The sequence below is a fragment of the Eriocheir sinensis genome, chromosome 45 (genome assembly GCF_024679095.1).
Source record: "Eriocheir sinensis breed Jianghai 21 chromosome 45, ASM2467909v1, whole genome shotgun sequence".
NCBI lineage: Eukaryota > Metazoa > Arthropoda > Malacostraca > Decapoda > Varunidae > Eriocheir > Eriocheir sinensis.
In genome coordinates, this window is record NC_066553.1 from 2,070,497 (window position 1) to 2,085,373 (window position 14,877).

Sequence of the window (14,877 nt, forward strand, 5' to 3'; positions counted from 1 at the left end):
GGAGATGTAATTTAACCCGGTAGCAGCGGGGATCATGTTTTTTAATGAGAAAAATGAGAAAAAATCACTCCTCACACAAACCATTTCATAATATATATCAAAGCATTTGTGATCAGATTATGTATCATCTATTTTGGGGGGTGTATATCATGGCACAAATTTGGCCCGTTACTGCTACACGATAAAGCCACAAATTTGGCCCATTGCTGCTACACGGTAAAGCCACAAATTTGGCCCGTCGCTGCTACACGATAAAGCCACAAATTTGGCCCGTCGCTGCTACACGATAAAGCCACAAATTTGGCCCGTCTCTGCTACAAGGTAAAGCCACAAATTTGGCCCGTCGCTGCTACACGATAAAGCCACAAATTTGGCCCGTCTCTGCTACAAGGTAAAGCCACAAATTTGGCCCGTCGCTGCTACCAGGTTAACTCTGGGACTTAGGAGCTGGTGACTAGCCCCAATCTTGCCCTTGGAGGTATGCACTTGACATGTAACAACCTCCCTCAAAAAGGTGTGACATTTTACTAATTTGTAACCTCTTTAACACTCCTTGGTGCAGTATACAGTGTCTCTACCAGCGTGTAGAGTCAGGTATACATAATTCAGTGGAGCAGTAAGTAGCGGGCTTTTTTTTTCGTATTGTTTTCTTTTTTTTTTTTTTACGCCCTTGCACTGTCTCCTCTGCCGTAAAAAAAAAGATAAATAAAAAATTGTGACCAGTAAGGGAGGGGAGGCGAGGGGGGTGTCCTGCTCACATTGTTGAGGTAATCTTCGTGGCGGTTGTCCAGGTGGCGGTCCAGGTGTGCCTCGTGGTAGAAGGCCTTGCCACACAGGCCGCAGGTCCACTGGGGCGGCACGTGGATCTTGGCCGCCTCCTGCTGGGCGAAGACGTCCCGGGCGGCATGCAGCGGGCACTCCAGGGGCAGCGTGACCCCATACTTGTCCAGCACCGGCAGCCACCTCTACCAGGCCCGGGGAGGGAGGGGTTAGGTGTCTCATAATGATTGTTTATACGTAGTGGGATTACTAAATATATACTTCATGTTATGTTTAGGAAAATAAGAACAATATAACATACCTATAGCCTTGTCTTTCCCCCCTTAGCCTCCATTTCTTGAGCTCACTGACACCCACCATGTTAACCAGCTTCCTGACAAGTGCCCCCTTTTCCTTTCCTATCCAAGCAATACAGAATACATATAGCCTTGTCTTTTCCCCCCTTAGCCTCACTTTCTCGAGCACACTGACACCCACCATGTTGACCAGCTTCTTGACAAGTGCCCCCTTTTCCTTTCCTATCCAAGCAATACAGAATACATATAGCCTTGTCTTCCCCCCCCTTTCCTCCTTCTGTTGAGCTTACTGACACCCACCATGATGACCAGGTTCCTGACGAGTGCCCCCTTTTCCCTTCCTGTCCAGGCAATACAGAATACATATAGCCTTGTCTTCCCAGCCCTTTCCTCCCTCTGTTGAGCTCACTGACACCCACCTTGTTGACCAGCTTCCTGACGAGCGCCGCCTTTTCCCTTCCTATCCAAGCAATACAGAATACCTATAGCCTTGTCTTCCCAGCCCTTTCCTCCCTCTGTTGAGCTTACTGACACCCACCATGATGACCAGCTTCCTGACGAGTGCCCCCTTTTCCCTTTCTATCCAAGCAATACAGAATACCTATAGCCTTGTCTTTTCCCCCCTTAGCCTCACTTTCTTGAGCTCACTGACACCCACCATGTTGACCAGCTTCCTGACGAGTGCCCCCTTTTCCTTTCCTATCCAAGCAATACAGAATACATATAGCCTTGTCTTTCCCCCCTTATCCTCACTTTCTCGAGCTCACTGACACCCACCATGTTGACCAGCTTCCTGACGAGTGCCCCCTTTTCCCTTCCTGTCCAGGCAATACAGAATACCTATAGCCTTGTCTTCCCAGCCCTTTCCTCCCTCTGTTGAGCTTACTGACACCCACCATGTTGACCAGCTTCCTGACGAGTGCCCCCTTTTCCCTTCCTTTCCAGGCAATACAGAATACCTATAGCCTTGTCTTCCCAGCCCTTTCCTCCCTCTGTTGAGCTTACTGACACCCACCTTGTTGACCAGCTTCCTGACAAGTGCCCCCTTTTCCCTTCCTGTCCAGGCAATACAGAATACCTATAGCCTTGTCTTCCCCCCCCTTTCCTCCCTCTGTTGAGCTTACTGACACCCACCATGTTGACCAGCTTCCTGACGAGCGCCGCCTTCTACAAAATAGGAAATGGGAAGAGTTGTGAAGATCTCATAAGCATATTTTGACCTCCCTCACACCCACCTTGTTGACCAGCTTCCTGACGAGCGCCGCCTTCTCCCTGGTGCATGCTGGCCGAGGCTCTAGGGGGCCGGGCCAGGGCACCAACGTCAGGAGAAGTACCACCACCACCTGTAACAAGACTCGTTCACACACTGTTCCTTGAGTTGCCCTTCCCTTCCTTTCCCTTCTGGACTCTGAGTGGTAGGTGTATTTACCTAGTTGGCAATTGAATAGGAGATAAGAATTGAATGTGACAGATGAATTGAATAGGACATAAGAATTGAATAGGACAGAATTGGTTATAAGGGATATGTGTGTGAATTCTTCTTGTGGTGTGAGTAGTGTTGTTTTAGTGTGTTTCATCTCTTTTGGGGAGCACTAGAAATTAAATCCGTGTAAATTAATTGTATGTATTAATGAAGTCAAAATTGAGGTACACTTTTTTATTTATTTTTTTTTATTTATTTTTATTTTTTTTACAGGTAGGGAGACATTTCAAGGGCGTAAGGAAAATATTAAAAAAAAACCCGCTACTTACTGCTCCTGAATAGAGGTCAAAGGAGTGTCCAAAAAGAGAGGTCAATTTCGGGAGGAGAATGCAAATTAGTTGTACATATTAATGAAGTGAAAATTGAGGTGCACTATAAATTAAATCAGTGTAAATTAGTTCTGCGTTTTAATGAAGTCAAAATTGTGGCGCGCTCGAAATTAAATCAGTGTAAGTAAATTGTATGTATTATTGAAGTGGAAATTCATGGACCTCTTCCTATGGCTGTTGTGTTTTTAATTGTGCTTCTGTGTCTTTCTCCCTGACTGTATTTTATTTTAAGGTTATGGCGAGGTGTCTGTAAAAGTCTGATCATCCACGTTGAGTATGGATTTTCTTTTGGGAGCAGTGAGTAGCGAGCTTTTTTTTTTTCATATTTGTTTCCTTGTTTTTTGTGCCCTTCAACTGACTCCTTTGCTCTAAAAAAAATAAAGAAAAAAACCCATCTGAGCCTCTACTATATTAACTAGATTATACCATTTACCCTGATGGAGGGGTACTTAATATAATCTCCTTGTTGATGTAATACAAGCTGAGATAATACTGAAGTGTGGCAGATGAGGACTTGGTAAATCTCAAGAATAGCGGTTCCTAGCTGGTGCGTGTTTAGGGCACAGTGTGGTGGTAATTACAATATTTCTAGCACATACGACGGGGTTTTGACAAGCGGACAGGGGTGTTTACGTCACAAGGGGTGTATTTTTCCGTGCAGGCTTTTCTCTTTCTTCACCCCGGAGCTCGCAGTCTCATCGCCCATCGACTTTGAAGAAATCGTGCGGCCAGCGTGGAAAAATACACCCCCTGCGATATAAACACGTCTGTCCGCTCGTCAAAACCCCGTGGTACGTTCTAGATATGTAATTACCACCACACCATGCCCTAAATACGCGCCCACTATGAGCTGCTATTCTTAAGATTTACCAAGGACTTTTCTAAGCACCACAAAGGCAATCATGAATCTGTTATTGAGTGTTAGTCAGATTAATATATCTGTCTCTATATATAAGCTTATTTTTAGGTTATTTAATTCTTTCATGCAACTTCTATGTATCTGCACAAAAAGTAATACATATATCTTCAAAATACATATGTCCATACAAAGGGATTTTACGCCAGATTTTCTTTAATGTAGTTTTAGTCTTTATTAACTGTTATGTGGCTAATTTTGGCTTTTATGTTTCATTTTTGGGGTGAAGTTATTTGTTAGAAGTGTTGGATTTTCACTGAAGAGTTAACCCAACACATCACAAACTCCAGTCATAAAAAAGTGACAATATAATCAACAAAACAAACGATAACCAGGGATGAAGTTGTTAATTAGAAGTGTTAGATATTCACTGAAGAGTTAACCCGACACATCACAAACTCCAGTCATAAAAATGTGATACAAAATAATCAACAAAACAAATTAACCAGGGAAAAGTTAGAAAGTTTCGTTTAGTTGGCGCAACATAATTAAAGAGGGATGGAGTTGTTAGTTAGAAGTGTTGGATTTTCACTGAAGAGTTAACCCAACACATCACAAACTCCGTCATAAAAAAGGGATACGATATAATCAACAACACAAACTATAACCAGGGATGAAGTTGTTAATTAAAAGTGTTGGATATTCACACAGAGTTAAATTGACATATCACAAACTCAATCATAAAAAAACTAATACGAGAGAATCAAACCAAACAACCACAAGAGAAAATTAAACAGTGGCCAAAAGAGAGGTCAGTTTCGGGTGGAGAGGCGTCTTGCAAGTCTTCCTCTCTCACTTCTCCACCTGCAATTGACCTTTCTTTTGGCCACTATATAGGAGCAGTGATTAGCAGGCTTTTTTTCCACCCTTTTTTTTTGTTGCCCTTGACCTGCTTCCTTTGCTGTAAAAAAAGGTCAAACACATCAAAAAAACCTAAACCAGCCACATTTTTGTCAATAAGGACTAATACGACATCTTAAAAATTAGGCATTGATCACTTAGGGACACTGTGGAGTTGTATACATGACAGGGTTGAGGAGACACACTGTACAGGGGGTCAGTGAGGAGGGGTTACTGCACGGGGTTGTCATCTTGGAGGGGCAGGACCTACCTCAACCTTCCTTCGGCAAGCAGCCATAGTTAGGAGCAGGGAGGACTAGCGATGAGGAGAGCAGAGTCATGCGGTGTAAGGGGCTTGCGTTGCCGCCTTTATGGACACTACAACACTGCAACAGGTGAGGGGAAGCAGCTCAGCCTCGCAACACTGCTCTGCTCAGCCTTGCCAAGCTCCACCGCCCGGGCACTCAAGGCCAGCGAGCAGATGAGGAAACTACTCCAAGAAAACCATATGTTGTGTTAGGTTAGTGCTGGGGTGTCTGAGGGCCAGCAGGGAGGGAGGGGGATGTGTTGGGTTAGGCGTGTTAGTGTCTGTTAGTTGTGTGGTGTGGTGTGTTGATAGGGGTGTGTGGTAGGTGTATGTAGAGTGTGTGTGGAGGTGTGTTTTGTCAAGATTTTAGTGGAGTGGGATATGCCTGGTTGTCTTATGTCAGTGTTCAATAGGTGTGTGGCATGTGTTGTTGGGAGGGTGTGTGTGTTTTATAAGTATGTATGTATGGTGATGGAGTGTGTTTGTCTGTGGGTGTGTGGAGGTGTGTTTTCTCAAGATTTTAGTGGAGTGTGATGTGTCTGGTTGTCTTATGTCAGTCTCCAATAGGTGTGTGGCATGTGTTGTTGGGAGGTTGTGTGTGTTTTATAAGTATGTACATATGGTGATGGAGTGTGTTTGTTTTGTTAAGGTTTTAGTGTTCCCAATGTTAACTACCTTGGATATTAGTAATGCTGAGGCAGGTATGAGGTCAGCAAGATATATTATTAAGTCAAGGTGAAAAATACCAATGTTAGATGCCTAGGTAAGGAGATTAGTAGGCATTAAAAAATCATTAAAATATACAGGCAGGTAAAGTACAGGCATATAGACTAATAATTCAACTCCTCTCCTTAAGATTCTAAATAACATGTCCCTTACAGATAGACTAAATGGTCCTCTTTTACATAGTGGTCCTGTATGGGTTGAGCACTACCATTACATACACAAAAAGTACATAATAACTTGGCCACTAAAACGATATACTTCATCTCTAGTCATACGATATAGCACAGGTCCTTCCGTCCCTCTCAGCTCACCAATAAAAATAAAAATTTGTGCAAGAGGTCATGTTGGGTGGGCACGGACAGTTTGTCGTCACTACCTATCGTGTTTGGCTCTTTGCTTCTGAAAAAGAGAAAGAAAGACTTACAAACACACTTACAAGACACACCTCTCACCACACGGCTCCTTTGCTCGCTGGGGGGAAGGAAGGGGCAGTGTTGTGGGAGGGAAAGAGAGAGAGGGGCAGGGGAGGTGAGGGGAGTCAGATAACCTGTGATGATATACTAAGCTAGTTTTTTTCTTTCCTTTTCATATTTTACTGTTTTTTTATACTCCCTTGCTAGGTGGAAGAGCCAGCAAGTGTGTTTAGGAAGGTGTAGTTATATTGTTATGCCCAGGGAGTTTATTTTCCCCTTTTCTATTTTCCTACACGTCCTCTGCGTGTATCAAAACACACGAGAAATTAATCAAGAAGAGGTGAGGGTATTCGCCGGCTGCCTGGGATTGAACCCATGACCAACGTGACGGGAGAGCCACTCCCTACCGAGTCGGCCAAAGAGTTACCCCTCTGGCTAAATGGGTTACAGGAGGCTCGTTCATCAGGCATAGTCGCCGCACTACAATATAATGCCGTTTTGTCTGTGTTTTCCAAGACCTGGCTCTCCCCACTCGGCTCCCTCCCTCTCTTAACAGCAAGGCGGGCATGTGGTTAATGTGTCTATGGGTTGGATAAAAAAAACAGATAGGGAATGTAGAAATAATGGAATATATAGAGGTATGCCAGAAAAGGGAATAGATGAAGAGTATTGAAGTAATGATGTATATATAGAGAGAGAAATGTATCGGAGACGAGACTGGAGAGCATGGAAGTACTGGAATATATAAAAAAGTATTATGTCAGTCAAGAGAATAGTTAGAGCTTATTGGTAATGGATCATAGAGGGCAAGGAATGAGAAGCATGAAATGAGAGTTAAATCATGCACATGGGAGACTGAAGAGAAGTATTAGAGTGGAGAATCATAAACACTGAGAGCATAAAATTGGAGAACCAGAATAACGAGAGACACAAAGAAACACAAAATATGACATTGAATGATCGTGATTTAGTTAATGGTTACTGAAGTTCCAAAAAAAGATCAATTGTTTAACCCGGTAGCAGCGGGGATCGTGTTTCTTAATGGTCCCTCTAAGCGAGAAAAATGAGAAAAAAATTATCACTCACACAAACCATTTCATAATATATATCAAAGCATTTGTGATCAGTTTATGTATCATCTATTTTTGGGGGGTTAAATCATGGCACAAATTTGGCCCGTCGCTGCTACACAGTAAAGCCACAAATTTGGCCTGTCACTGCTACACGGTAAAGCCACAAATTTGGCCCGTCACTGCTACATGGTAAAGCCACAAATTTAGCCCGTCACTGCTACACGGTAAAGCCACAAATTTGGCCCGTCACTGCTACACGGTAAAGCCACAAATTTAGCCCATCACTGCTACACGGTAAAGCCACAAATTTGGCCCGTCGCTGCTACATGGTAAAGCCACAAATTTGGCCCGTCGCTGCTACCGGGTTAAATATATACTAATGAAAAAAAAGTTTGCATGTAATTTAATCTAATTGAATGTATGGAAGGTCAGAAGTAACATATCCTTATAACAGATGGAATTTCAATGTACAAGAAAAGTTAAACGGATACGAGTGAATAGATGAAAGATTTTATAAACAACAGCAAGTAAATAACACTGAATATGACAGGTGGATTAATAAGGATAAAGTTGTTAAACAGGTGGAAGTTAGAGTAATTAATCCGTCAAACTTCTCTTTTTTTTCTTTTTTCTTTTTAACATCCAGTCAGTCACTCTCCTATGCTGATATTTATAACTTAGCGTATTATTATTATCATTATTATTATTATTATTATTATTATTATTATTATTATTTTTATTATTATTTAGTGGTGTTTCATATAAGCTGTAATTCCTATCTGGCTGTCTTGAGCGTTGAAGTTAAAAGGAGTGACATAATTATCTAGTGTTGTTATATAGAATTTCCACCACTAAAACCATCTAATTACTGTCTCTGTGTGTGTGTGTGTGTGTGTGTGTGTGTTAAGGCCCATAATCCCAAACATTTCTTAGGACTTGCATACCACATTTGACTTAAGGCTTTCATAGGGGCTGTACGTGGTGTTATTTAAAGTAGTATTTCCATGACTAGAGTAGTTTTATGAGCCTAGTGATAGTTTGACGAGATATCCGAAGAGGTGGTTGTGGTATTATTATTATTATTATTATTATTATTATTTACAAGGGTAGTATAGTTTTGAGCCTCATGATAGTTTGACAAAGTAATATTCTGTATACCACGAACGTTAAAACCCCTTATGGAAACCCACCTAATCTCCTGTATGGCCTTAAAAAATAATATTAGTTATGAGAAAAGACTTTTATAGAAGTTATGTTAATATATTTCCATTGGTATAGTAATTTTATGCGCCTAGTGATAGATTGACAAGGTAATTCTGTATACCACGAACATTGAAAACCCTCATTTAAAACCACCTAATCTCCTGTATGGTCTTAAACAATACTAGTTATGAGAGATGACTTTTATAGAAGTTACGTTAATATATTTCCATTGATATAGTAATTTTATGCGCCTAGTGATAGTTTGACAAGGGCGTCCACACCAAGAACGTTAAAACCTTTATATAAACCCACCTAATCTTTCTTAATGACCCTAAAAACACTAATTACAGGACCCCAAAAGCGTCTTGAGAAAATGTGCAAGTTTGTACAATCAATTTGGCTGAATTTTAATGTTTGACGCCATCATTACCCCTCTTAACCCCCCTCTACCCCGCCATTTGTCTTATTTATGTACTGTTTAGTCATGGAAAATTAATATGGAGGGCAGAGGACGTATATTACCTAACGCCCAGCGGCTCCACATCCTCGAGGAATTTTGCCGACTTTCACGTCACTGAGAGTCCGAGAGCGCCATGTCGTCTGCAAGCCCCGGCGGTCATGACGATAAAGTAGACCATTTTGGGGCTGGTTTATGAGGTTTACAGGTTTTAATGGACTGTTTTTAATTAATGGGGTATGGTAGTCTGAGTGAGGGACTTAATGCTGCAAATCATTAGTAGTCCCAGGGGTCATGGGGATAAAGTAAACCATTTGGGGGCAGGGTTTAATTGTTAATGGCTATGTTTTTTTATTAATTGTGTATGTTAGTCTATTTAAAGGGCTTTAGATGATTATGTAGGGAATTATTAGAGCTTATCGTCTGTATCCTCCCGGCGGTCATGATGATAAAAGTAACCCATATTAGGGCTTTTTTTTTTAATATATGCGTAATGGAGGGCTTCATATATTGCAACCCATTCTACTACCTGTAAAGAAATCTATTGTTTTAAAGGATTACAACTAGATGTATTAATTATAATTGTTTAAATAATTGCTTAGTGTACGGTAATCATATAATGGAGGGCTTCCGATGTTGCAATGTCCGCAAACACTTTAAAATTATTGAGTAATGTAATTCAGTTGAAAAGACATTGTTTTACATATTTATTACTCGATGTTATCTGGTATTATTTTTTTTCCTGTGTTTATAATAATGCTCTCACGTCTGCTAGTGGTGCCAGATTGTCGTACTTAGAACCTCTTAGTTATCAGTTTCAGGCCCTAAAACTATCTCCTCCGCTTATTCAGGCCCTAAAACTATCTCCTCCGCTCCCAGTAACTAGATCCATTATGGGTATCGTTGAAATATTTGGTTATTGGTATCAGTAATAGCCAAGTGTCATGTGTTGAGCACGATAACATGTCAGCCCTGCAGCAGGCAATGTTTACGGTCAGATCAGTTTCAGGCCCTAAAAGTATCTCCGCTCCCAGTAACTAGATCCATTATAGGTATCGTTGAAATATTTGGTTATTGGTATCGTTTTGTAATAGCCAAGTGTCAATCTCCGGTGACTGCAAAGTGGTGAGTACGATAACTTGTCAGCCCTATTCAGGCCCTAAAACTATCTCCTCCGCTCCCAGTAACTAGATCCATTATAGGTATCGTTGAAATATTTGGTTATTGGTATCGTTTTGTACTGCAACAATAAATTATCAATCAATAGGCAGAATGTGTTGAGTACGATAACATGTCAGCCCTGTAGCAGGCAATGTTTATTCAGGCCCTAAAAAGTATCTCCTCCGCTCCCAGTAACTAGATCCATTATAGAAATCGTTTAAATATTTGGTTATTGGTATCGTTTTGTAATAGGCAGAATGTGTTGAGTACGATAACATGTCAGCCCTGCAGCAGGCAATGTTTACGGTCAGTCAGTCAGTCGTGTCCGGGCCGAGGGAAGGAAGGAGCGCCGCCGTCTCACATTTTCCACCCGCCTCCCGGCCGTCACCCAGGTACAGGTGTGTGAGACCATTGGTTCGTGATCGTGTCAGGGCCGGGCGTCACTACCTGCCTGTCACTAGTGTCCTGGGGCAGCGTGGAGGAGGTCCCGTGCCCTGCTGTCACTGCCGTGGGGGAAGGTCACCTGCCCGCCCCGTGACCCTGCTGACCTAAACACTCCCGTGACCTCTGACACCTGCTGACCTAAACCCTCCCATGACCCCTGACACCTGCTGACCTAAACACTCCTGTGACCCCTGACACCTGCTGACCTAAACACTCCCGTGACCCCTGACACCTGCTGACCTAAACACTCCCGTGACCCCTGACACCTGCTGATCTAAACACTCCTGTGACCCCTGACACCTGCTGAGGTGTGTGGTGTGTGGTGGACGTGCCGTCCGTGAGCTCTTGAAATAAGGTCTTTAAAATTGTAATCTGAGTGGTAAACAAAGAGAAACATGGAGAATAAACGAATGGATGGTGGGACTGAGAGGAAACCTGCAGGCAGAACAACAACAGAAATATCTGAAGAGGAAAGGAAGGAAAGTACAGGGGATGTGTGTGGGAGATGCAGTAAAATGGTAAGAGAAAAGGATATGGCAATTCTATGTGATATATGTGAGACATGGTACCATGCTAAGTGTGAAAAAATACCACCAGATGTTTATAAGTTTATGGTGGAAGAAGAGGCTGGATCTCAATTTACTTGGCATTGTATTTCCTGCACGAAAGGATGTGCCAAACTAAAATCATATATAGAAAAGCTGGAGAAGACACAAGCAGATTTAATTGAGAAACAGGAGATAATCCAGGTTGAGGTTCAGGAGATACGTGAAGCAGTCAAAGTGGATAAAGAAGTTCTTGATAATGTTACTGGTAGGGTGGGGGTTCTGGAGGCCAGGGTAATGACAGACAAGGAGAGTATGCAAGATTTGAGTTCACGGATGGAAAGAGTTGAAATGAATTTATCAGACTTGAAGGAGTCAACCAAAAAAGAGATGAAGGAAGGAGAGAGGACATATGGGGAACATCAGGTGTCTCAGGGAATACAGAAAGAAATGGATATGAATACAGTATTTGAGGAACTAAATGATAAGAAGAAGAGGGAAAATAACATTGTGGTATACAATGTTCCAGAGTGTGACTCAAGTATGTTTCAGGAAAGAATTAAACATGACAGACAGATTATGAAACAAATTTTGAATGCATGTGGGATTCATGAAGAGAAGATGGCAAGAGTGGTAAGGCTCGGGAAAAGAAGGAAGACAGAGGAAGGCCCGTCCTAACTGTGTTGACTGATCCAGAAGTGAGAAATGATTTATTTAGAAACGTTAAAGAATTGGCCAAGGATGACAACTTGAAGAACTTTAGAGTGGCCTATGACTTAACCAGGAGGGAAAGACAATTGGATCAGGACTTGTTGGAAAAGCAAAAACTTAACGGAGACAGGGAAGGGGAAGCATGTGGTCAGAGGTCCACCCTGGAACAGAAGAGTTGTCAAGGTGGAGGAGCAAGGGTCACGGCCAGTGTAGAAGATAATGTTGGTACACTAGGGGTTGGTGGTGTAAAAAATGTAAATAGTAAGTTTATTGTTATGTTTACAAATGTGGATGTATATACTTGTGATAAGATTTTGGAATTGAAGTTATTACTGGATACCATGAGTGAAAAACCAAGTGTGATTGCTTTATCTGAAGTTAAACCAAAGCATTTTAGATACAAGAGAAATATAGTAGAATATAATATTGATGGATATGAGATAGAGGAAACTAATATCTTTGGTAATGTTGGCAGAGGTCTACTGATATATGTGAAAAATGGTATCACATATAACAAGGTTGATTTAGTCTCAAATTTTTGTGAATATTGCTGTTTGGAAATTGTGCTTCAAGGAGAAAAGATAATTTTAACATTAATATACAGGAGTCCAAACAGCCTGGAGAGAAACAATCATTTGCTTCTAGATCTGTTTCAAAAGATGAATGAGATGAAAGCAACTTATAAGATTATAACTGGGGATTTTAATTTGCCACAAATAAATTGGGAAAATTACACCACTAACACTGGAATAAATGATTTTGGAACTACATTCATGGAGAAGGTGCGTGATTGCTTTTTGATGCAACATGTGAAGGATGTTACCAGGATGAGAGGAGAACATATGGGTAACACTCTGGACTTGTTCTTCACTAATGAAGAGTCAATTGTGGAAGAAGTTATGATTGGGAATCCTTTGGGGAGAAGTGACCATGCCGTGATTCACGCTGTGTGTGACATGGAGGAGACTCTGGCTCAAGAAAAGAAGACAATTTATTTGTATGAAAAAGCCGATTATGAGTTGTTGAGAAGGGAACTGGAGATAGACTGGAAGGAATACTTATCTGATGCTACTAATATAGAAGAAATGTGGAGTAAATTCAAGTCAAAGTTACATGTTGCAATAGAAAAGAGTGTGCCTACAAGAAGGATAGGGAATTTTAAGCAATACAGGAAGAGGACAAATGAAAATTTACAAATGAACAAGAAATTGTGGTCTAAGATAAAAAGAAAACAGAGGTTATGGATGAGAATGAAATCTTTAAAAGGGAATTTGAATGCATTCAGCAGGACAATGTATATGGAGACCGAGAAAGAGTACAGGAGACTGAACAATCAAATCAGAAAAGAAACACGAAATGCTGTGAAGGTTAAGGAAAAAGAAATAGCTAAAAACGTAAAAGAGAATCCCAAAGTATTCTGGAAATATGTCCAGAGTAAGGTAAAAAGTAAACCAAGGATTCCTGACTTACAAAAGGGCATTGCTGAAGATGGTAAAACTGAAAATGAATCGGAGAAAGTTGAAATTTTAGCAGAACAATTTTCAAAAGTCTTTGTGGAAGAGCCAAAAGGCAAAGTGCCAGACTGTGAAGTGAAGAGTATACCAACCTTGACTCATCTAGAAATTACTAAAGTAAAAATTAAAAAGATCATTGAAAATCTAAAAAAGCATAAATCACCTGGACCTGATGGGATACACCCTAGAATCATAAAGGAGGCTATGGAACAACTATTAGTGCCCTTAGAAATACTTTATCAATACTCCTTTACACACAAGGAACTCCTCAGGATTGGCTCATTGCACATATTACTCCCATATAAAAAGGGTGCCAAGTGTATCCCAGAAAACTATAGACCAGTCAGCTTGACAAGTGTCATATGTAAGATTTTTGAGACTATAATAAGGGAGGAGATAATGACGCACATGAGATCATATAATTTGTTTAGTGAAAAACAATATGGATTTATCCCGGGACGGTCAACGGTGCTCCAACTCATAAAAGTTATGGACAAGTGGACTGAAACTATTGATGATGGTTATGCAATTGATGTAATATATTGCGATTTTATGAAGGCATTTGATAAAGTGGCACATAAAAGGCTTATAAGTAAAATTAAGAGTTATGGAGTTGGAAAAGAGTACCAGGAATGGATTACAGCTTTTCTAACACAGAGAAAACAAAGAGTGGTGGTGAAGGGGGAAATGTCAAGTTGGAAGCCAGTGATAAGTGGAGTGCCGCAGGGGTCTGTTCTCGGGCCATTGCTGTTTGTAATATTCATAAATGATCTCCCTGATAAAATATCAAATGATAGTGAAGTATATATGTATGCGGATGATACTAAGATCTTTAGATGCATTAAAGAAGAAGATGACTGTCGGAAGTTGCAGCAAGATGTGTTAGACTTATATTCATGGAGTGAAAATGGTTATTAAGATTTCATCCAGACAAATGCAAATACATGAGAATAGGAAGAACATCTGTTGAAGATCAAGGATATCACATGGAGAAACAGTTAATGAGGATTACTACAGAGAAAGATGGGTGTCATTATAAACAATAAACTAAGTTGTGCTGACCATCTAGTAGAAAAGTAAATAAAGCCAATAATTTAGTGGGAATAATTAGAAGAACTTTTGTTTCATTGGATTCTGAAATATTTAAATCCTTGTTTAAGGCACTGGTAAGGCCATGCATTGAATCGCCAACCAAGTATGGAGTCCTTACTTGGTGAAAGACATTGAAATTGTGGAAAACGTTCAGCGAAGGGCTACTAGGATGGTGCCTGAACTCAAGGGACTTTCCTACGAAGAGAGACTGAGGAAGCTGAGACTGCCCACACTGGCATATAGAAGAGCAAGGGGAGATCTAATTGAGGCCTATAAGATACTCACTGGGAAATATGATGATGCATGTACCAGAGGAATATTGAAACTTAGAGAAGAAAGCAGGAGTAGGGGAAATTCATTGAAACTGTTTAAGTCAAGATCACGGTTGGATGTAAGGAAGTATGCTTTCCCAAGTAGAGTAGTGAATAATTGGAATCAACTGCCTGAGTGGGTGGTGACGGCAACAACAGTGATTCAGTTTGAATCCAGACTCGATCAATTCTGGGCTAACCAAGATTTGAAATATAATTACAAGGCTCAAATCGTCCACCACACACTGCCACAAGTTGTTAACGTAGATCTGGAGT

At 41.0% G+C, this 14,877-nt stretch overlaps 2 protein-coding genes across 15 annotated transcripts in view; one reads left to right on the forward strand and one right to left on the reverse strand.

Moving 5' to 3' along the window:
• Window positions 1-8,968, reverse strand: part of LOC126980852 (uncharacterized) — an 18,104-nt gene extending 9,136 nt beyond the window's left edge. For 2 of the 9 annotated variants that reach the window (XM_050831159.1, XM_050831160.1), the window contains exons 1-2: window positions 2,312-2,730; window positions 759-965 (exon numbers count right to left, since the gene is read on the reverse strand). In XM_050831159.1, coding sequence (XP_050687116.1) covers window positions 759-965; window positions 2,312-2,653 — 549 coding nt within the window. In that variant the 5' untranslated portion in view covers window positions 2,654-2,730. The other 7 variants (XM_050831164.1, XM_050831162.1, XM_050831165.1 and 4 more) reach the window with 7 other exon arrangements.
• A 1,286-nt stretch (window positions 8,969-10,254) lies between these two features.
• Window positions 10,255-14,877, forward strand: part of LOC126980854 (ubiquitin carboxyl-terminal hydrolase CYLD-like) — a 29,113-nt gene continuing 24,490 nt past the window's right edge. For 3 of the 6 annotated variants that reach the window (XM_050831169.1, XM_050831170.1, XM_050831175.1), the window contains exon 1: window positions 10,255-10,382. The gene's annotated coding sequence lies outside the window, so the exon portion shown is untranslated. The remainder of the gene's footprint in view (window positions 10,383-14,877) is intronic. The other 3 variants (XM_050831176.1, XM_050831172.1, XM_050831171.1) reach the window with 3 other exon arrangements.